General features: G+C 46.0%; 9 protein-coding genes across 9 annotated transcripts; 4 read left to right on the plus strand and 5 right to left on the minus strand.

Annotated features, from left to right (window-relative positions):
* Nucleotides 1–803: 803 nt before the first annotated feature.
* GGI43DRAFT_394714 (protein kinase family protein) lies at nt 804–3,792 on the plus strand. The gene has a single exon (XM_083204790.1). It carries the CDS (start codon nt 1,367–1,369, stop codon nt 3,071–3,073), a length of 1,707 nt encoding a protein of 568 aa, XP_083065456.1. The 5' UTR covers nt 804–1,366; the 3' UTR covers nt 3,074–3,792.
* Nucleotides 3,793–4,672: 880 nt separating this feature from the next.
* GGI43DRAFT_394715 (uncharacterized protein) lies at nt 4,673–5,287 on the minus strand (the record flags this gene model as incomplete). The annotated part of the gene is made up of 2 exons (XM_083204791.1): nt 4,673–4,879; nt 5,062–5,287. Coding segments are annotated over 2 exons (249 nt in total), but the record flags the coding sequence as incomplete, so codon positions are not given.
* A 664-nt stretch (nt 5,288–5,951) lies between these two features.
* GGI43DRAFT_169613 (uncharacterized protein) lies at nt 5,952–7,680 on the plus strand. Its single transcript, XM_083199698.1, has one exon. The coding sequence runs from the start codon at nt 6,217–6,219 to the stop codon at nt 7,489–7,491; it is 1,275 nt and encodes a 424-aa protein (XP_083065458.1). The 5' UTR covers nt 5,952–6,216; the 3' UTR covers nt 7,492–7,680.
* On the minus strand, nt 7,680–8,895 carry GGI43DRAFT_169598 (uncharacterized protein). The gene has a single exon (XM_083199697.1). It carries the CDS (start codon nt 8,805–8,807, stop codon nt 7,869–7,871), a length of 939 nt encoding a protein of 312 aa, XP_083065459.1. The 5' UTR covers nt 8,808–8,895; the 3' UTR covers nt 7,680–7,868.
* A 2,539-nt stretch (nt 8,896–11,434) lies between these two features.
* GGI43DRAFT_394722 (alpha,alpha-trehalase ATH1) lies at nt 11,435–16,055 on the plus strand. The gene is made up of 5 exons (XM_083204792.1): nt 11,435–11,960; nt 12,033–13,769; nt 13,822–14,109; nt 14,167–15,705; nt 15,765–16,055. The coding sequence occupies exons 1-4, from the start codon at nt 11,949–11,951 to the stop codon at nt 15,367–15,369; spliced, it is 3,240 nt and encodes a 1,079-aa protein (XP_083065460.1). The 5' UTR covers nt 11,435–11,948; the 3' UTR covers nt 15,370–15,705; nt 15,765–16,055.
* On the minus strand, nt 15,478–16,055 carry GGI43DRAFT_169669 (uncharacterized protein). Its single transcript, XM_083199699.1, has 2 exons — nt 15,765–16,055; nt 15,478–15,705 (listed from the first exon to the last, which is right to left on the minus strand). The coding sequence occupies exons 1-2, from the start codon at nt 16,001–16,003 to the stop codon at nt 15,555–15,557; spliced, it is 390 nt and encodes a 129-aa protein (XP_083065461.1). The 5' UTR covers nt 16,004–16,055; the 3' UTR covers nt 15,478–15,554.
* Nucleotides 16,056–16,485: 430 nt separating this feature from the next.
* GGI43DRAFT_394723 (P1 family peptidase) lies at nt 16,486–18,098 on the minus strand. Its single transcript, XM_083204793.1, has one exon. It carries the CDS (start codon nt 17,961–17,963, stop codon nt 16,632–16,634), a length of 1,332 nt encoding a protein of 443 aa, XP_083065462.1. The 5' UTR covers nt 17,964–18,098; the 3' UTR covers nt 16,486–16,631.
* Nucleotides 18,091–20,116, minus strand: GGI43DRAFT_394729 (nitronate monooxygenase). Its single transcript, XM_083204794.1, has 2 exons — nt 19,555–20,116; nt 18,091–19,491 (listed from the first exon to the last, which is right to left on the minus strand). The coding sequence occupies exon 2, from the start codon at nt 19,396–19,398 to the stop codon at nt 18,316–18,318; it is 1,083 nt and encodes a 360-aa protein (XP_083065463.1). The 5' UTR covers nt 19,399–19,491; nt 19,555–20,116; the 3' UTR covers nt 18,091–18,315.
* Nucleotides 20,117–21,001, plus strand: GGI43DRAFT_394732 (NAD(P)-binding protein). The gene has a single exon (XM_083204795.1). It carries the CDS (start codon nt 20,233–20,235, stop codon nt 20,938–20,940), a length of 708 nt encoding a protein of 235 aa, XP_083065464.1. The 5' UTR covers nt 20,117–20,232; the 3' UTR covers nt 20,941–21,001.
* Nucleotides 21,002–21,562: the final 561 nt, after the last annotated feature.

A 21,562-nucleotide genomic window follows, 5' to 3' on the forward strand; every position in this document is an offset into this window, starting at 1 on the left:
CTCAACTATTACTGCAACAATTAGTACCCACTAATGATGGTACACAACAACAAAGTCAAAGGCTATACTACAAATAAACAGGTCCATATAAACTTCTCAAATATCATGGTTGAATAGACTTACCCCGCCAGAGCCTGTCGATGTGTTCAGTAAGGTTCAATAGTAGACAGTTCATTTCGTAATGAAGTATGCTCCATGCTCTCATATTGAGCAAAGGCTGTTATAATTTCTTACTATCTGATCTTTGATGAGAGAAATTGACTAAAACAACTAATCAGAATTACGAGATTAATTTGGTGGATGTTTGCAGACGGTATTTATACACTAATCTGCCAAGTTCTTGATTCTCGGATTGAAAGCGCACCCATAAACTCATCATTCTCATCATGATATCATCTGTGTCTGCTTATTAGGTTGTTTTCATTTACACAAATATCTAGGAATGTTGAGAAGACACTTTTGGACTTGCCACTTTTTAATAAAATTTTCCTTGTACAATTTTGTTTTCTGACTTAGACAACTATATCTAGTACTATTCCCAGCTTGCCATAATTTCCCTTTTTTCCCATTCTTTCCTATAGTAGGTAACCAGGTAACAGGGAATACTTTTCCACTATTTCCACTACTTCTACTATACTTCTACCACCTCGTACTTCCACCACCACTGCGTCTTGCCCCCGCTCCCAGAAATATACGTTAATTAGGTACATGTATGTACATGTATTTATATCACGTGGCCTCGCGTTTGCTTAGCTCTTTACGGACGCGCTCAATAGTTACAGCAGCGTTCTGGATATGGGACCAAAATGGTCCTCACAGGGCAGCAGATTGAAATCTTGCAAAGTTCCCGCTCAATGATGCGCTTGATCACGTTCGAAACAAGTTGAGTGATGATCTCAAAGGAGACGGCCCACGCCCGGAACATACCGCGAGCGTGTTAGGAGCTCTCGTTACTTCTCGCGCGGCCTTCAGGCTTCCCTCTCCCGACGGAAGCGGCAACTTGGCGTTCAAGCTACTGTCTATAAAAGAACATATCCAAGAAAATGTAATAAATCCCGACAAATTTCGTCCCCTCATCCGACATGTCAGCTGCAAATCTTCCGATAATGCCATTTGGGCTGCAGTCTTCAGCCTTCTCGAAGCCGTCGATCTTGACATTGATAACCCCCCCCCCCCTTCCAGCATCGCGCCAACGTTCAAAGGAACGCCCATCAAGACTAGCTCAAGTCGACTTGCAGATAGCGAAACACGTGATATTGTAGAAAAGGAGCTATTCGAAGAGATTAAAAATTGTACCTTTCGCAATGTAGGGGGGTTTTGGGACAAGTTCTTCAACCTCGAGAGCTGGCGTGCAGAACAGAAGGAGATGTTCAAGGGGCTCATCGCAGCGCATGATGGAAAGAAATGGATGAGTTTTCCGGCGACTCCTGACGAAAAGCCGGTCTGGGAGTGGCTTCGCTCTCTGGAAGAGCGATTCTTGGTCGATGCGCCGTACAAACTCCATACCACCGCGACTACCAACCAGTTCAAGGAGCGGAAAGGCCAGATGGATCTCTTTCTGCAAAAGCCAACTGCAGAAGCGAGCAGCACATTCTGGTACAAGGATGTTCTTGTTGTCGGGAAACAGAAGAAGTCATACGTCAAGGGCAGATTCAAGGCGGATCTCCTCCAGCTCACTCGCTATGTGCGAGGTATCTTTGCTGATCAGCCGACACGCCGATTCGTTCATGCTTTCTCTTTCTGCGCTTCCATAATGGAGCTCTGGGTCTTCGATCGATCTGGGGCGTATAGTTCAGGACCATTCAACATTCACGAAGAGCCGGATAAGTTTGCGGGCTCCTTCGTTGGCTATACCACGATGGATGACAGTGCAATGGGCCTGGATACGTTCGTTGAGCGACAGGATGGATGTCGCCACGTCACACTGAGCGACTCAAGCAGCAACGAAACGAAGATCAGACTGGAAAAAGCAATGGTCAGGCAAAAAGCCATCGTATGCCACGGGACGACTTGCTATGAGACCGAAAACCATCACGTTGCCAAATTTTCCTGGGCATCAGATAAGCGGAAGCCAGAGGTGGAGCAACTGAAGCTGGCAGAGGAAAAGGGCGTCAAAGGGGTGGCGAAAGTAGTGGCGCATCGTCAAATCACTACCATCGCGGAGATACGAGAAGGATTGCAATTTCCAATCGCTCACCCGTTGCGGAATGAAGATGTTTTCTTTGACGATCCGCCATCGGCTATATCAAACACTAGCACGTCAAGTAACAAGCGCAAATCATCGTTCGACACCACTTCAGATAACCCGCCCAGATCTAAGAAACGGCGGTCTAACAGTCGGTTGCTAGTTCGAAAGCTGAGCGACCAATCGATTAGCAAGGCCAAACCGAGCCTATATACGCCTGGCGAGGACTTGTGGGAAAATAGGATTTGTTCCTGCCTCGTCGTCTCGCCAGCCGGCCGCGTCATCAGCGACTTCAAGACTATCAAGGAGCTGTTGGAATCGATGCGAGATGCAATCAAAGCACACCAGTCTCTCTATGTAACTGGAAACATTCTTCATCGTGATATCTCTTCAAATAACATAATTATCACAGACCCTGTAACAGCAGATGGCTTCAAGGGCATGCTTATCGACCTCGACCTAGCTAAAATAAGAGATAGCAGCCCGAGCGGAGCACGACATCAGACCGGCACGATGCAGTTTATGGCAGTGGAGGTGCTACGCACGGCCAATCATACATACCGCCATGATCTGGAGTCGTTCTTTTATGTCTTACTTTGGATGTGCGCACGCCAATCATGGAAAAATGGATTTGCCGGCGAAGAGTGGCCGCCTAGGAAAAGCCTTCTTCGAGAGTTGGAGATCGGGAGTTTCAAAACCATTGCTCGGAGTAAAGCGAGCGACATGGCTGTGCATGGGCTTGAAGAGATTATGGGCGAATTTCCAACTTCATTGACTGTTATTAAGCCGCTTTGCCTAAACATCAGGACGGCCTTATTTGGGGACACTGCAAAAGTATGTCTTGGGACCTCTGTGGGGGACCTGATCAGCTTTACAGACCTATCATAGCAGCTTACGATGAGGCTATCAGCAACCTATAGATGGGATGCTAGGTTGGTAATGCTCTGACACATAGGAATCTGAAAGCATTCTTAGCATTGCCGGCCAGACAAGGCCGGCGCTAGGATGAATACATTGGCTTTCTTGCTACAATCGCAGGTGCAGACGCACCCCAGACGGGTGAGTAAAATTGCTGATTAGGGCTAAAAATGGCAACCAAATCCAGAGACCCAACAGATGGCAGCACGACTGTAATTCTCACCTCCCCTGGGACTCAATATTTCAGCTGCTGAGTGTAAGAGCCAACCCATTAATGTAGGATGCATACTACGAGGCGTAGATCTAGTACTTACGAGGCCCTAAGAACTCTGTCGCGATCCATGGATGTAGTTGGTCCTCCGTGCCAGACTCGTTGAGAAGGTGCTTGAATCCCTCTCTTATTGTCTCCAAAGCTAGGGCTCGCCGTAATCTCGTCACTTGGCTCCTATCCCGTTATGTGTAACTACATATTTCCCCCCTTCTATAACAGTGCATACATTCTTCAGGCAGAAGGGGGAGCAAATAGGAAAACGAGCTAGGAATATTGGCATTATGCCCGGTGCTTATACGGGCCGATACCGTAAACTCATGATACCCAAAGTGTACACCAACAAACAGGGAACAAAAGGGAAAGGAACTTTATATTAATTAGAATATAATTTATAATAAAAACAATATTAACCTAGTAATTGCTATAAAGCATTCAACAACATGAATACAACCTAAACCAAAGACTACATTGGCTGGGCTTGATACTCTCTAACATGTTTATAAAATATAATATATATACATGTTTACATCAGAGAAGTGTTTAAGCGGTTGTCCTATTTACCATTCTTTCGTAAGCGTTCGATTTCTCAAGAACTATACTCGACATGAGCTGCGATTCTGATGTGCGGAAAGCTGTTGTCTCGGAGATCAAGTAAGAGAAATTCTCATCCGTATTCTACTGAATTCGGTTTCGATCATCATGTTTAATGAATATGAACTTTAAACAGATCCTTTATATAACTCTATACTACTGTGGTGTGAATATTACCGCGCGCATTATAACCTATTAAACGCTTCAAACATCGCTGTGAGCAACGCTAAGGGCTTTCTTCCGGACAAATCATACCATCCGCTTCACGAAGGATAATGCATTAAACCTAGGCAAATGTAGTCAACACAGCCGATTCATCATGCTCTTTAGCGTCGTTGCATCAAATATCAGGAAACGTAAAAGCTCAGCCTCGTTGAAGCAATATCCAGCCTGAGTATTACCATTCACAGGTTTCGAACAATGCACTTAAACTGCTGCCTTAATGAGTCATAGCATAATGAAAGGCCCGATTCTAAATCCCTCTTGCCCCTTGTTTAATTAAGCTACCAATTGCGCAGGCTTCAAATTTGTGAAAGTGTCGATCGGGTGTGGACTCATAATAGAAAGGTCAAGCCTGTGTAGGGGTCCCAATAGGTGCACGGGACCGTACAACTGCACGGGACCCTTAGTCAGCAAAAGCCCGCTATAACACGCGCTGTAATTTTTTTCTAGCTGCCCTTATAATTACAACCTTCAATTGCTATAATGGATATAACCTCTTTTCCTCCTGAGCAAATCTATAGATCTAGAGAAGACTTAGAGCTTGATCTAGATTATTACGCAGCAATTGGTGGTTATAAGTGGATTGTTCGAAGGTCTAATTATATTACACACACTGGTCGATGGAAAATACTTTATTCTTGCAATCAGTTTCGTAAAGGTTGCCAATTTTCAATCAACGTTATAGAAAATAGCTACAACCTTTGGGTTATTTAATATTGAACAGAAGCTCGATTTTACAGCCATAACCATCCAACCAAGCCAAGTCTACAGCCAAGCAAGCCGCCAAGCCAGCTACAACGGCTACAGCAGCTACAGCGCTCGCCAAGCCCAGCGCAAAGCAAGCTACAGCAGCTACAAGAAGAGCTGTTAATACTAGAAGAGGTACTGCAGCAGCTACCAGAAAAACCCGAGCTAGAAGAGCCCGAGCTAGAAGAGCAGCTAGAAAAGCAGCTAGAAAAGCAGCTGGATAGGCAGCTGGAAAGGCCGGAAAAGCAGCCGGAAAAGCAGTTAAAAAAGCAGTTGCCTACCTGTAGCAAATGCCATTTAAAAGGCCATAGAAGAGGAGCAAAAATATGTGTGTTGAGAGATAGAAGCAGCAGCCTAGAAAGATAGCTATAGGGGCAGCTAGAAAAAAATTACAGCGTGTGTTATAGCGGGCTTTTGCTGACTAAGGGTCCCGTGCAGTTGTACGGTCCCGTGCACCTATTGGGACCCCCTGTGTAGTGGTGAATTACCTAATCATTGACCGAGGAGTTATCGGAACGATCGTATCTACGAGCTTATTTACTCTTAGCGTCGCAACAAAAGCAAAACAGCGAAAAGGAAGTTGATATATGACCATATATACGTATGTTGTTTTAACTTTACTAGGAAGGATCATAAGAAGACCCTCTCTAGATCTGATAAGATTATACAGTCTCCTTTCCAACGTCTCACGCGTGTGCCCAAGGTGTATGTGCATGGCGCTAACAGCGAAAAACGGCACATATTTAGTCTAGTTATTGCCATATCGAGTCGCATGCGTGCCTCTACGGCTTTTCCAGCATCACGAAACCATCCAGCCTCAGAGGAGCAGCGCTTGACTCATCTTCAACAAGAACGCGTATTGCGTGACGTACGAGTCACGGCTAGTGTCTTCACCCTTGTTGGAGGATCGCAGAACTGCCGGTGTTGACCATAGCTGCTAAGCCTGCGTCGCCAGGAATCAAGTTTATGCCTGGCGCCTCGTCTAAATGTCCGCGTGGCTGGTCGCTAGTTGATTGAGCCACGCGTGTGTTCAGCTTCGGAGCTGTGCCTCAGGTGCGAATCAGATAATGGCCTTTGTGCCTGGCTACATTTTGAAGCAGTAAATAAAAGTATAAATATCTCTATCGCGTAGAATACAAAGGTATCTGAACAACCATTTATTTTCTCTCCCAAGACAAAACCGACTGTCTATTAGTCGTATCAAAGCATTTCTCGCGTGGCAGCATAAAGCGCTCTCATTCTTTACAGCTTGTCTCTGTTATAAGGCTATAGCTGTATCATCATGTCTGCTTTAAAGGTCTTAGTTGTCGGCGGTGGAATTGCAGGTCCGGCTGTAACCTACTGGCTCTCACGTATCGGTGCTCATGTTACTCTCATCGAGCGATCTGAAAATATGCGTGCTTCGGGCCAGCAGGTAGACCTTCGCGGCAAGGGCATACCTATCATGAAAAAGATGGGCATCGAAGCTGCTGTGACAGCGGCGTGTGTACACGAAACTGGCATGCAGTTGATTGACCGCAACGGCCGGACCCAAGCATTCTTTCCCGTTGCTAAGACTGGCTCTGGAAAGCAGGGATTTACATCAGAATACGAGATCATGCGAGGTGATCTAGTGCAAATTCTTTATGGACTCACAGAAGGTCATGAAAACGTGCAGCATCTATTCAACACCACCATCAAGAGCTTTACTCAGGACAGCGGGGACAGCCCCAACAGCAAGGTCCACGTAACCTTTGACAATGGCCGTGAAGAAGATTTCGATCTTCTTATCGCTGCAGATGGAACCGGTTCGAAAACACGCAAGATGATGCTTGGTGAAGGTGCTCCAGACCCACGACGCGACTGTGGAGGTTATATCGGATACTATAGCGTCCTGTCGAAAGAAGGGGATTCCGATAGGGGAACTTTCTGTCACTTGCTGGGTGGACGAATCATCGGCACAAGAAAAGACATCCCAGAACTTACACGAGTATACATGATCCTCCGTGGAAAAAAGCCTGCCCTTGATGCAGCAATCAGCTCTGGAGACCCACAAGAATTGAAGAAAGCTCTGGCCGACATTTATCAAGGAGGTGGATGGGAGTGTGATCGGTTTATGGATGCACTACTCCATGCACCCGAGGCGGATGACATCTACTGCACAAAAATCGAAGAAGTTCATCTCCCCCAGGGATCTTGGTCCAAGGGCCAAGTCGTTCTTCTTGGCGACTCGGCTCATTGCCATACCGCAGGTGGCTATGGATGCGCCTGGGGTTTGGTGGGTGCTTATGTGCTGGCGGGTGAGATTGCGACGTCATTAAAGAATAAGGACTCAACAACTTCAGCGGCTATAATGCAAGGAGCAAAGAAGTATGAAGAAATATTCCGACCAGTTGCAACTTCCATGCATGGGGGTTATGACAGGTTTGAGGACTTGATGGCGCCCAAGTCGAGTATCGGTATCTGGATCTTGCACAGGTTTGCGAGGCTGGCGTCATTTTTTAACTGGGGTGAAATGGATGGCTTGGATAAGAAAACATCTAACTGGAAGCTGCCAGAGTATCCAGAGTTGGAGTAAAAAGCGAGCATTGCTTTAGGCGAATGGTTTGGATATACGTCGGACATCGCCTCTGTATAAACATTAACATTGTATATTACTTGTATAATATTCCACTCATAATAATGATAATGATATTGATAATCTTCACTCACACTCTTCAAATACTTGTGCACTTTCTCTCACAATCTCAACTTCTCTTTGTTCAATTAAAGGGTATAAGTGCTTCGACTTGCTATGCCGTACTATGCTCTAGTAAGCATTTGACAGTCTTTAGCTTTCGAAACTTTAGAAAATAATAATTTCAATCACTCTAGTGCTCGATAAGCTTCCTACAGAACTTATCTCCTCTGCCCAGTTCAGTCTTCATACTGGTATAGGATTGTCAGATATCAATCTCATACCGCAACACGAAACTCGATATCACTAGTCTCTCCGTACAACGATGCTCGATCTTTCAGCCACTGGAAAAGACAAGAGCCACATGCACTCCTCACCCCAAAAGTATTGAGTTCAATCAAGGCGCATTTTTCCGTATTTTCGTCGTAGAGGACATCGAAAACAAAACCCTGGGTTCGAATAAGGCTCTCCAGCTCATTATTATCATATGCCTGCATATAAGCGATAATTTCAGCATGAACTTGTTGGATACCGTCAAGTATTTTGTGAGCGATGTTGGCCATCTCATTTCTGTCTTCATGGCCAAATATCCATGGTTTATGCCATCTATACTGGCTAACACCAGATATAGCCAACGAGTTGGGGATACAAAAGACGCGATATTCTCTCTCAGATCTCATTTCAGCGTTGAACGGAAGAAAGTATACGTAGCCTTCTTCGCCCTCATGGTTGAGTATATTTGTCAGCGCGCTCCAAGCTCTCCCGGATGTTGTAATGCGGAGCACAATGTCCTCGACGGAATGAATCGACAGCTTCCCAGGCGTAAGCTGCGCACCATCTTTCGGGGAACAAGCTCCAAGACGCATAAAAAGGCCCTCGGGAGGGAAATGAAGCCCGTTGAAGGCAGGATAAACATCATCTTCAAGATCTTCGGCGTAAGATCGATTGAGCACACCGGTATGGATTGAAGCTGCAGCAGCACTGACCAAGACTCTAATCTGTGCGCGTGAGAGTTTGACGACTTGAAGCGCGGTGGGAGGGAGATTTCGAGATTTCAGTATCAAAGGCAGCCATAGTTCGTAGTCGTATGACTTGTTAGTGGGAATGGGAAGATCTGGCGCCTCTTCAGCGGTGTGAAAGTTGGTGTTAAAGTTTATCGGGACACCCTTGTCCAGATCTTGCAGCACATCTTGATAATCAACGACCGAAAGCCGCATCTTGTGTTCTTGCACAGCTGGCTGGAGGCCGAAATAATGCGTTTTACGGTGATGTATGCCAGTGGCTTTGTTGAAATGCCCTCTGAACAGAATTTTATAAAGAAATTAGGCGGTGTGTTGGAAGAACATAGAGTGTTTGGTAGAGGTTGCCGAGTGACTCAGGCTACAAGGTTCATCTACTTGAACTTTGGCGGTGCATCTGTCACTTTCGGAAACTTCACTCTGGATGCCGGCAGTCTAAACGTAAAATTGAATAGAGTTATTTCGACTGCCTGATTTGGCAAAAAAGCTGTCGCCTTCATATTTAGATCTATCGCCTATTACCAATCGCGTGACTTATGACTCACCCAATGCCAAGGTCAATAGTATGACACGGCTGCCAAGACAGTGGTGATTCAAGCATATTATCGCGGCCACAAAATGACGAACAGCGCATATATTTAAACTATAAGTAATTAGTATGTCTATGCGACCAAGAAAACGATTTAAATGGGTTGAGCGAAATAGTATATGCGATGGATGGGGAAAATACACGTACATGTTTATTCATCCTTCGTGTAGCTCCACCGTACTATAATAGCCTCCTCCTCTATTCCACTCAAGATAAATGTGACTCTCTCAGCTCAGTCGCGTAGCGCATGAGCCGTTGTAACACCAGTTACTCTTTGTTGATCATCTTCTCTGAGTAAGCATGCTTAGTTTTACACCAATATTCTGGTTATCTAGGCGAATATAGAATGGCAATGTTTTCCAACTTCGGCCCAATGCATTCGACATGCGACATTAAAAATTGTCGTCTATTTTGTCACTAATAAGTAGCGACATACACTTACATTTCGCATTTCAAGACTTAGAAAATAGTCTTCCCATGAAAGTATGTAGGAACTTCACAATAGTTCTATTGAGGCTCACTCTAATCATGTGCGCGATTTCGAATAGAGTCTCCTCTAGAGGATGATGCATTTGTGCAATCATGCCTATTCCACACAATGGCGGCGGTTGGTTGAAAGCTTAATCAAATAGCTTAATCATACACCGGAATAATAGAAAACTAAGCAATGTGATCAAATGGCACATGTATGCCAATGTGTCTCAAGTTTGAATCTAACGAATTCTGGCTTTCTATGATATACGTTAAAGTCACGTCGGTTCCCGTTCCCATAGAAAAACAATATTTATTTTCAAAGAAATAAACACAACAGGTAAATACAATTCAGGCGCTTAGTATTCGGGATGTTAACGGCATTTGAACGGATGTCTAAAGAACTGCCTTGAAAAGCCGGTGTGCTTACATTCTCTAGCCTGATGAAGGACGCACAATGGGCATAATCAATTGAATTAGACAAGTTCTTGTAACTACCTTCTAAGCCACATCCATCTTTTACGTTTTTGGTGCATTGTATTCCATATCATATTAGATTTCGAATTGGACTTCGTTATGTAATATTGAAATTATCATCATGATAAGAAAAATACTAAAGAGAGTACGTCTGGAGGAGGCTGTCCGTTCTTGACATAAGCTCGGGCTAATTCAACAAGGAACCAGTGGCTCGGTACTGTTGATATCTCCCCTTGGCGTCTCTAGGAGATATTTTAATCGGGCCGGTGTGGTAGGGGTTAACGGTAAGAAATTCAAGGGGTACTCCATAGAAAGTTCTAAGAGTTGGAAACTCAGCATCTGCTGACTCGGATTCTAGACTTCGGGGGCCATCTGCCGTGATCACTTTGAGTCTCCCCACAATCTATCGTGCCAAGGAGGCATAAGCATTAACGAATCACACAGTGATTTCTCGAACTATTCAGCAGTCAGGCTTTGCTTACTCTCCGCATCGGAAACCATAACCGTTGGTCAGGCTATTTGCGTTGTATTACATCGGCTGCACGGCAAATATGTTCGTTCCTGAACACTATCTACTAGTAATACTACTTTCTAGGCCCCGAAACCGGTTATCTCGGTATTGGTGTGGAGTTAGATCGACTTCTGGTTCGAGAACTGCCGCAGGGGAACTTTTGCGCGGCCTCACCGAATACATCGCAGGCATCAACAACGCTGCTTTATGTACGTATGAGGAGATTTTACGGAGACTACTTGCACGAGCATGTCACTATTCACCGAACTAGGCATTGACATGCATTAGCTACCCCTTCTTATTACAAGTGCCTATTTTCCATGATACGAGAACTACACTAAGACTGAAGTGGCCATTGCGCATTTGGGTATCAAAAAAATAGAGACTGTCATAGGAACCAGTCCACTATGTACAATGGCGCAACATGAATAGCACTATGAGCAGGGATGTCACTGCTTCCGCCTGAGCGCCATTCCACTTTATGTGTCGATCATTTACTCAGCCTCAGCTTTTCTTTGAGAATCAGCTTGTCTGGTTTATTTAGCAAGTAAATAGTGATAATAAAGGCCTCCGCCTGCTCCTCTTTCTCCTCCCCGGCATTTTCTTGGCAGGATATCATGGCGCTATAGCGGTGGTGCCACGGCACTATCGGCCCTTTCACGGCTCGTTGCCGGGTCTGGGGATGCTTGTGGGGTAATTTAGCGATGACGGGTGGACTTTCACGATGGTAAAAAGGGTCAAAACGCGCTGCGGCTGTACGTAATTAGCGTTGATTCTTCTTAGACCTGCTTGTAAATTGAGAGCTGCGGCGTAGCAGCCGTGAAACCGTTAATACTATCTTGGCTAGAGGCTGGGGGGGGACCAGTAAACTTGATTGACGGCGAAATTGATTGACGAAATCATCCTACGCAAGAGCCAAGTCGAGCTAGCAGAAGACGATCATCAAACGGCCAAATTCGGGTAGTGGAGATGCCCTGAAAATGACCTCAGCTATGCTGGTTGTGCAGGCCTCTCCGTATTACGGCCACAGCCTTGCCCAGATCACCTTGTCCTCTCCACACCCCATCACCAACTCTGGGGCACAAGAGGTGATCTGCGCGGAGAATTACCAACGTTGGAGGTAGCAGCAGGATAGGCTTAAATACCGGGCACGATGCCGCACATTCAGCTCTTCGATGAAACCCCAGCCAGTATCTGCATGCAACTGCGATACCTCGTGGCGGGTTTACTTCAACTTATACTGTAGTGTTAATTGGCATTGCCTTTGCTTGCCGGTTGACAGGCTGACAAAATGCGGTCAACAGTATGTATCTCACAGCAGTTATGAACTGTTTTTCTCATTCAAACAAGCACATGCTAATTTATGTTATTTTAGACCTTGTCTGGAGCAGCATTGCTGTCGCTGCTTCAGTTTATTGATCCTGTTTACAGCACATCTTCAAATGATCGCGTCGCAGGATGCCTGAGCAGAAACGGCGGATCAAGCACAGAACCCCAATTCAGCAAGAACGTATACCAGACCGATTTTGCTGGAGTGACCTGGGACGAAGACAATTGGCTGCTTAGCACAACGCAGTTGAAGCAGGGCGCGTTTGAATCGCGAGGTTCTGTAGCCAACGGTTACCTTGGCATCAACGTCGCCAGTGTTGGGCCTTTCTTTGAGCTCGACACAGAAGAGAATGGTGACGTTATCAGCGGCTGGCCCTTATTCTCAAGGCGCCAGTCTTTTGCAACTATTGCTGGATTCTGGGACTCTCAGCCAGTCATGAACGGCACAAACTTCCCGTGGATCTCACAATATGGATCTGATACTGCCATTAGCGGTATTCCTCACTGGAGTGGGCTCATCTTGGATCTAGGCGATAATACCTACCTTGATGCTACAGTTGATAACAAAACCATTTCAAATTTCCGATCGACCTATGATTACAAGGCCGGAGTATTGAGCTGGTCATACAAGTGGACTCCCAAAGGCAACAAGGGAAGCTTTGATATCAGCTATCGCATTTTCGCCAACAAACTATACGTCAACCAAGCTGTGGTCGACATGGAAGTCACCTCATCCAAAAATGTACAGGCCTCAATTGTCAATGTTCTCGATGGCTATGCTGCCGTACGCACCGACTTCGTGGAGTCTGGACAAGACGGCAACGCCATCTACTCGTCTGTGCGACCAAACGGCGTTTCTAATGTTACAGCATTTGTGTATGCTGACATTACTGGCTCGGGAGGTGTGAACTTGGCGAGCCGCCAGATTGTGCATGGCAAGCCATATGTTCATACCAACGAATCTTCCATCGCACAAGCCGTTTCAGTCAAACTTTCAGCTGGTCAGGCCGCACGCGTGACCAAGTTCGTTGGAAGTGCCTCCTCTGACGCCTTCAAGAACCCCAGGCAAATTGCCAAGAATGCAGCTGCTGCAGCACTGAGCAATGGATATGCCAAGTCTCTGAGCTCCCACGTTACGGAGTGGGCAACTGTCATGCCCGAGAGCTCTGTCGACAGCTTCGCCGACCCCAAGTCTGGCAAGCTTCCAGCAGACAACTACATCATCGACTCTGCCATTATGGCCGTCACTAATGCTTACTATCTTCTCCAAAACACAGTGGGCAAGAATGGAAGCAAGGAGGTCGACGGAGCCCCAGTTAATGTGGATAGTATTTCTGTCGGTGGACTGACTTCCGACTCTTACGCTGGACAGGTCTTTTGGGACGCTGACCTCTGGATGCAACCCGGCTTGGTTGCGGCTCACCCAGAAGCTGCCGAGAGAATCACCAACTACCGTCTGGCAAGATATGGTATGGCCAAGGAAAATGTCAAGACCAACTATGCGGGCTCCCAAAATGAGACTTTCTTCTCTGCTGATGCTGCCGTATTCCCATGGACCAGTGGCCGTTATGGAAACTGCACTGCTACCGGCCCTTGCTGGGACTACGAGTACCATATTAATGGAGATATTGGTCTGTCTCTCGTCAACCAGTGGGTTGTTAGCGGCGATACCAAGTACTTCCAGGAGAACCTCTTCCCGATTTATGACTCTATCGCTCAGCTGTATGGAAACTTGCTGAAGCCCAACAAGACATCATGGACATTGACCAACATGACTGACCCTGTAAGTTCATTCTCATTTTTGATGTTGCTGTCCTGTGATTAACATATTTTAGGATGAATACGCGAACCACGTCGATGCTGGCGGCTACACAATGCCTCTTATTGCCGAGCACCTGCAGAACGCAAACACATTCCGCAAGCAGTTTGGTGTCGAGCAGAACAAGACTTGGGCCAACATGGCGTCCAATGCGTTGGTTCTTCGAGAAAACGGAGTCACACTGGAGTTTACCACCATGAACGGCAGTGCTGTGGTTAAACAGGCAGATGTCATCATGGTCACTTATCCTTTGTCCTACACCACCAACTACAGCTCTGAAGACGCTCTCAACGATCTTGATTATGTGAGTTTCTACAAGATTCATACATTTATGTGGAGTAATTGCTAAACAATTATATAGTATGCTAACAAGCAATCTCCTGATGGACCTGCTATGACATACGCTTTCTTCTCCATTGTTGCCAACGAAATCTCTCCCTCGGGATGCTCATCATACACCTATGCTCAGTACGCATACAAGCCGTACGTTCGCGCGCCATTTTACCAAATCTCAGAGCAACTGATTGATGATGCTTCAATCAACGGCGGCACCCACCCAGCCTATCCATTCCTCACTGGTCACGGCGGTGCTAACCAAGTCGTTCTCTTCGGTTACCTTGGACTTCGTCTCGTACCTGATGATTTCATTCACATTGATCCAAACTTGCCTCCGCAGATCCCCTACCTTAGATATAGAACCTTCTTCTGGCGCGGCTGGCCTATCTCAGCCTGGTCCAACTATACTCACACTACAATTAGCCGTGCCAGCGGCATTACTGCGCTTGACGGAGCGGATCAGCGCTTTGCTGGAAAGACTATTACTATCCACTCTGGATCTGAAGAAAGCCCGAAGGCTTATCAACTGCCCGTCAAGGGATCTGTTGTTGTTCCCAACAGGCAGCTTGGCACCCAGCAAACCTACGCTGGCAACTTGGTGCAGTGCAACGCCGCCAGCTCTCCTGACACCTATGTGCCTGGTCAATTCCCCATTGCTGCCGTGGACGGTGCTACATCTACCAAATGGCAGCCCGCCTCTGCTGTCGATGTAAGCTCTATTACAGTTACACTTGACCAAGAGGATGTCGGATCCCTAGTCTCAGGCTTCCATTTCGACTGGGCTCAGGCACCTCCTGTTAATGCAACTGTCATTTTCCACAACGAGGCCATCAGTGACCCGGCTGCAGCTTTGAAGTCGCAAAAGCATAACTCGGACCTCACGGTTGTCTCATCTTTGACGAATATCAAGGTGTCTAACCCCTACGACATTCATACTACTGACTTGAACGTTATTGCCATTCCTATTGGTAACACCACCAATGTTACTCTGTCCAAGCCCGTTGCTGCATCCCGATATGCATCACTTCTCATTGTAGGCAACCAGGGTCTCGATCCTGTGGATGTTGCAGCAAAGAACGGCACCGGTGCTACTGTCGCAGAGTGGGCCATATTTGGACAGGAAAAGGGACATACTAGCACTTCCAGCTCTCACAGTAAGAGAAGACTGAATGTACGAGCTGCTGCTGCAATGTCTGATCCAGCCAGCCTTGTGCGTCGGCCTCAGTAGTCCTATATAAGGCGGTATAATGATCATGTATGATAATAATGACTTTAGATTATTCGTTATATAGTAATCAATAACATAATCTTCATATAAACCCGTGTTTCACATCCAAACTCTTTATCCTAGTTTCAATTTGGACCTCTTGTTAAGAATCTATCCATCTTGCAAGTACAAAGTAGTCCTGCGATTTAAGAATTACAATGCGCAGCTGGACCGCAGTCACACCAATATCCTGTCTGAGGAATACCATATGCTTTGCAGAATGACGGATCAATGCAGTCACGCTGACAATTGGATTTAGCACCTGGGTAGTAAAGGCAGCAGTTGACTCGCTTATTGCTGGCGAACTAGTTAGGACGATATGCACATGGTCAGCGGCAGAATGATGATTTCCTTACAGCTCAGAAGGCATTGCCATGGCCGCAGAGGCAATTACAGCAAGGACAAAGATTGTAGCTTGCATTATTAGATACGTTAATGTATGAATTTTTTCCAAAGTTTGTAATCTTGTGTAGTTGAATAATGAGTGAAGCTGTCTGAAAAGCTGAGAGTTATTCACGGTCCTGGCCAGGTTTTTATGCTCAATTTCTGTTCTATTATAAGAAAACCTCCAAATCAAAGTGTTGATCTCTACCATAAAATACTATACTTCAATATTGTTTTCGGGACCGAGTATCGCAGGATGCCCGAAGCTGAGAGCATGAAATTAGGTGTTTGGGTCCATTGTAACCCTCCACAAGCAAAGGGCATATCTTAGTGTGGGGGCCAAAGCGACGAGCCGAACGCGCTATGACGTTCAGTATAAAACTTTAGTGAGACAGCTTCACTTAATTAATTCACCAGTAAACAGAATGTAATGTTTGCCACACAGCAAATGTCTTCTACTGTACACGCAAATGCACTAAGAACAGTGCGTACGATAATAACAATTAGAGAGCGTTTCGAAGTCCAATGTAGGTAATGATTGGCTATAAAGAGGATAGCAGTCAGATCAATTCGCATTTCTTAATCACCTTTCAGCATCTAACGCAATTCATGTTTCTGGCGAATAAATTCGCTGCAACTCTGCGGGCCCTGAGCTGCGTTCGTCGCTTATCCACAAGAGATTTGACAGAATAGTTTGTTTCCACGGCAAGCAATATATACTTCATTGAATAAATAACTAAACTGTTTCACTACACCACAGTAGCTAGAGCAAGAAGCATAGCTGATTTACATCTCTAATCTCGAGTACATATATACCATATACCATCTCCAAATCTATATCACAATCTCTTCTCAACAATCTCCTTTACTTTAGCCAAATCGAGAGCTTCGACTCTTCTCTTCTTAAATCCTACTGTGGTCTCAGCCATACAGAGAGCATTGTAAATTGCCTCTTCGGTCGCATCAGCTGTAGCCTCAAATAATCCATCAATGGTGTTGTTATCTGACATCTGCACGCCATACGGCTGCGGCGTGTAACCACTTTTAGACCGAGATATATTTTGACTAGCCCCAGATAGGTCTTGGAAGGGGACTTTGTTCGCGTTGGAAAATGCAAGGAATATATCCCCTGAAGTATTGTTGCCATAGCCGCCGACCTTGCCCAGCCCGACAGTGGCCCTCTTAGCCAATCGCTGGAGCTGTATGGGTAGAAGAGGAGCGTCTGTTGCAACGATGATAATAATGCTACCGTCTTTGCGAGGCTCACTTTCTCCAGGTTTGAGACTTGGTAATGCTTGATGCCCTTGTTCTTTGAGGATTTGGCCTACTGAGACACCTCCAATACAAAGGTTCTCCATTGATCCATAGTTGGCCTGCACAAGCACTCCAACTGTATAGGACTTTTCATTTCCGTCGAGGTCATATCCTTTGACTACGCGGCTACTGGATCCAGTGCCTCCTTTGAAATGATGGCACATCATGCCTGTTCCGCCTCCCGCGTTCCCTTCTTGCACGGAATCTGCAGTTGCATTTCTAATACCGTGGACAATATGCTGAGGTGTAACGGCAAATTTACTTTGATCGTTGAGATAGCCGTCGTATGTTTCAGCAATAGTGGGAATAAGGAAGATGTTAAGCTCTTTATCTTCATTAGAGTGATGTTCGACAGTATATTCCCAGACTCCACGAAATGCATCGCCAACAGCCGAAGTAGTGGTCAGAACAATTGGCGAGTGGAGTAGCCCTGTTTCATCAAGCCAATGAGCAGATGTCATTTCTCCGCAGCCATTGAAGCTGAAGACGCCGGCAAAGCTTGCATAGTTGTACCAGTCAGGCCTAGGCAAGATGACAGTGACTCCGGTATGGATATCGGGGGATATCTCTTTGCTATGAGGAGGGTTATGGATAGACTCAGTGTGGGCTAAGACGCCCGGAACGTCAGTAATGGAATTGAGGGGGCCCGTAGGCCATTTTCCAAGCCGTAGCTGAGGTATGAGTTGACGAATACGCTGGCGAGGGAGAGACTGGATCGGATTGATTAATCGTGCCATGTTGCGAATTTTGCTGCAGAGATAGGCTGAAATTGCGTTGATTATCACAAGACTATCCAATAAAGGCAAAGAATACGTCGAGCTTTTATATCTTGATTGATATTGGAATCCTACATGCATCTACTCCACAAGTATTAGCGCGCTGCCAGAAATGGCATTCACCAGTTCGTCACGGGTACTAAATCATGCCGCGCAATCGTCGCCGTTGGCGATTGAGTCACCTAACGCGGGGTTCAATAAAAGTCATGATCGCCCAACAACCCAGCAACGTGACAGCGAGCTTGCGATTACGTAGACGCTTCGTAGTTTTCGCTCGCGTGTGTTGTAAACCACTGATTATCATCACCAGCAATATATGATTTTGAGAGCATTGGAGGGTAACATTACGTGCAATCTTTCTGTTAATTTGTTCGGTTATCAGTTGAAAGTATCAAAGCTATCCTAGTACGTCGCATTATAAATTCAAGTTACATCAGTGCTCATGAATATCGTCGCTCAAGGCCTTGATAATATCCCTCGTTTCATTTCTTACGTTCTCGACAATCGCACCCGCGTCTTGCACGTCCCGTACAAGACCTACACCCGCACCAACATACGTTGCCAGTCTTCCCTCCGGGCCCCATCCAGCGTCACCACTCTTGGCAGCTTCGTCATGCAACTCTTGTAGCTTCTCAAACGGAACACCAGCCTCGTGGTCAATCCAGCTACGGTTGATGAGAGTCCGAGGTGCAAACTGTTCCGGCCAACCAAAAGTGCCTCTGAGGTGGTTGTACAAGTGGGTACGAAGAGTATTTTTTGCGCCATCAGACGCTCGAACCACTTCGTCTTGGTATCCTTTTGAAATGCGTGCCTCGGAAGAAGCAAGGAAACGAGTTCCCATGGCGACAGCAGCAGCTCCTAGCGAAAATGCTGCTGCTGCACCTCGACCATCGATGATGCCTCCCGCCGCAACTACAGGTATTCCAACATCTTTCCTGGCATTCACGGCATCAGCAACTTCTGGGAACAGAACAATGGTTCCCGTACTCTCCTTTGCCATTCCATGTCCGCCCGCTTCAGAACCTTGAACAACGAGAACATCCGGAGGTGTCGAGCTGTTGATAGCCGCAAGAGCGTCACTCAGCGTACCGACCTGAATCCAAACTTTGGTATCACGAGAAGCTCCGCGTAGAGAAACGGTCCATTCATCCAACTCTGTCTGGCCATTTTTGGGCGCAAATAGCCAAACCGCACATGGTTTATGCTTCTCAACTGCACTAGTTGCGACCTTCAAGTCGCCATTCCACACCTGGAAGCCCACGCCAATGGGTAGCAGAGGGTGGCGTAAATTCGATGCTTCTATCAGTTCTCTTGCCTTGTCTAGATCGGCGAGTACTCCATCAGGTTTGGCTTGTGGTCCCATGAACCCAAGACCGCCAGCTGCAGACACGGCGACAGCCAAGTGAGGGCCGGCCATAATGCGCATGGGTGCACCGATAACGAAGGGTTTCTTGACCCATGGATAAGAGAGAGCCAGCATGCGCCTCAATTCCGCAGTACGTTGAGCAGCCATCATGAGACAATTGCTGAATCGAAACACAAGGATTGATACACAGAATAGTTGACAATTCTTAGCTTAGCTCAGCTTCGGCGGGGATACAGTAAAGACCTATATGGCACAAGTCAGGTCAGCCCAGGTCTCAACGCTCTGCAAGTTTAAATTTGTAATCACCTAAGCAGCTGAATAGAGCAAACAATTAACCCTACCAATTAGCTTCACTCCTGTTTGCGGAAGATGCCGCGCTGAACTGTTTCAACGGGTTGGCCGGGGGCGATGAGAAAGCTTCGTAGCGTCGCAATACTCAATATGACATAGCTTGAGTAGACCAGCTCTCACAGGGCGGAAAAGAAACGCCAAAGAACCAAATCGAACTTATAGGCGGGCTTTTTTACTATTTTGAGATTGAGGCAAACTGAAATGAGAGTACTTACCGGCGACTCTAAATCCCGTGGGGCATAGCCGACCGCAAGCCGATTGCTAAGCTCCCGCGGAGATGCATTGCGACGTAGCGCCATAGTAGACAACATATCGTCATTGGCCACTAAATCAGCAATTAGCTTAATAATAATTGTTAACTGCTGTGGCTGAAGTAAATTCCTTTACATGGCTTCCTAGCAGAGAATACTATTGAAGTTTATCAGGAATGCAGTTTGTGGAGTTCAAAAAGTTTTCAACTTAAATAGAAGGGAGAAGTCTACTGTTGGAGAAAAAGATTGTTTCAGTAGACTCATCAGCATATCACAGGAAAAAGCATTACAGCTTTCAGAAAACATCAATACATTTTACTTTCAAGACTAAAAATTATAATCATTCGATTCTTGCATAATAAACGTCAGCCCATTCATAAAAATGTCTTCCCGATCTGACAACGCGGTCGTCATCATTGGCTCTGGCCCTGGAATTGGCACCAACACTGCTGCCGTATTTGCCGCCAAGAGATTCAACAAAGTCGCTCTCGTTGCTAGGAATCCTACACAGCTTGAGATAGACGCAGCCTCTGTTAAGAGTGCTTCTAATGGCAATTCCATTGTAAAGACCTATTCAACCGACGTCCTTGATCCTGCCAAATTCACCACGACCTTGGCCCAGATTAACCAAGATCTCGGAACTGTTGAATTCGTCTTATTCAACGCAGCCATAGTCGCAGAATCTAGCCATCAAGACGTCAGCGACGATGAACTCCTGCGTGACTTTAAGATCTCCACCATAGCCCTAAACAATCTCTCTAAATGGGCCTTCCCACAGCTTACTGCTCTGGCATCAAAAGATGCTACTGCCAAGCCTACAGTCATCGTTACTAGCTCTCATCTCCCCGAGGCACCTGAGACCAACCTCGTCTCTTTATCCATGTCCAAAGCGGCTCAGAAAAACTTCACCCGATCTCTTCGTATGACGTATGAGCCTAAAGGCGTTCATGTCGCTATCTTGAGCGTCGCTGGATACGTAAAAGAGACAAACAAGTACCTGAATCCTAGGAACATTGCCGAACAAGCTTGGAACCTATACAGCCAGCCCAAGGAAAGTTGGACTGAAGATATCAGAATCGAAGAGCCATAAAGGCAAGATAGTTAAAATGTATATATAAAATTTAAAATAGAGTAATTGATTAGTTATTCAACGTTTCATCCTTATCTCTTGTTGACACTCCTGGTAAGATTAAGTTGTACACAGTACTAACAACAGCAGTGCTATTCAATCGTTCTCAATCTGCGTCAAATTAGCCACACAAAAAAAGATGCATATTTTGGGCGGGAGGACCACAGTTCCAGCTACCCGTTATACCCGTTCTTGCCGTTATTAGCGAGATCAAGTTATGCACATGCACGGCGTTCCTAGCCTACGGGATTAAGTGGAGTTTTCTAGCATTCATGCTGTCACTAGACAACGGCTATGTTATTTACATTCATTTTACATGTGATACTCCTTGACCAACAATGCCATGAGACCTATCTTTAGTTTCATAGCCTCTTAATGCAAGTGATAAGACCTCTAACGCCTCATTAGCACACTTGTAGTGCGATTCCAGGATGTAGTACTGTACTACCTGTATATGTATTTTAAGGCTACGCTGGTAAGGGCTCAAAAATCGTGCACGGCAACAAAAGTTCATAAATTTTTAAGATCATCGTATACCCACTCAACAGACGCAAACCGCAGGCAATTTGCCTTAAAGATCTTT

This window comes from Trichoderma evansii, assembly GCF_050947405.1.
Source record: "Trichoderma evansii strain SZMC 28006 chromosome Unknown GGI43scaffold_2, whole genome shotgun sequence".
Taxonomy (NCBI): Eukaryota; Fungi; Ascomycota; class Sordariomycetes; order Hypocreales; family Hypocreaceae; genus Trichoderma; species Trichoderma evansii.

What these genes read in the sequence shown, in the direction of transcription:
- GGI43DRAFT_169613 (XM_083199698.1), top strand. Translation starts at nt 6,217, where the DNA reads ATGTCTGCTTTAAAGGTCTTAGTTGTCGGCGGTGGAATTGCAGGTCCG.
- GGI43DRAFT_394732 (XM_083204795.1), top strand. Translation starts at nt 20,233, where the DNA reads ATGTCTTCCCGATCTGACAACGCGGTCGTCATCATTGGCTCTGGCCCT.
- GGI43DRAFT_394723 (XM_083204793.1), bottom strand. Translation starts at nt 17,963, where the DNA reads ATGCATGTAGGATTCCAATATCAATCAAGATATAAAAGCTCGACGTAT.
- GGI43DRAFT_394714 (XM_083204790.1), top strand. Translation starts at nt 1,367, where the DNA reads ATGTTCAAGGGGCTCATCGCAGCGCATGATGGAAAGAAATGGATGAGT.
- GGI43DRAFT_394722 (XM_083204792.1), top strand. An exon ending in TGACCAACATGACTGACCCT is followed by an intron (nt 13,770 to 13,821) that starts GTAAGTTCATTC and finishes AACATATTTTAG; the next exon opens with GATGAATACGCGAACCACGT. An exon ending in CTCTCAACGATCTTGATTAT is followed by an intron (nt 14,110 to 14,166) that starts GTGAGTTTCTAC and finishes ACAATTATATAG; the next exon opens with TATGCTAACAAGCAATCTCC.
- GGI43DRAFT_394729 (XM_083204794.1), bottom strand. Translation starts at nt 19,398, where the DNA reads ATGATGGCTGCTCAACGTACTGCGGAATTGAGGCGCATGCTGGCTCTC.
- GGI43DRAFT_169598 (XM_083199697.1), bottom strand. Translation starts at nt 8,807, where the DNA reads ATGCGGCTTTCGGTCGTTGATTATCAAGATGTGCTGCAAGATCTGGAC.
- GGI43DRAFT_169669 (XM_083199699.1), bottom strand. Translation starts at nt 16,003, where the DNA reads ATGGTAGAGATCAACACTTTGATTTGGAGGTTTTCTTATAATAGAACA. An exon ending in ATGGCAATGCCTTCTGAGCT is followed by an intron (nt 15,706 to 15,764) that starts GTAAGGAAATCA and finishes CTAGTTCGCCAG; the next exon opens with CAATAAGCGAGTCAACTGCT.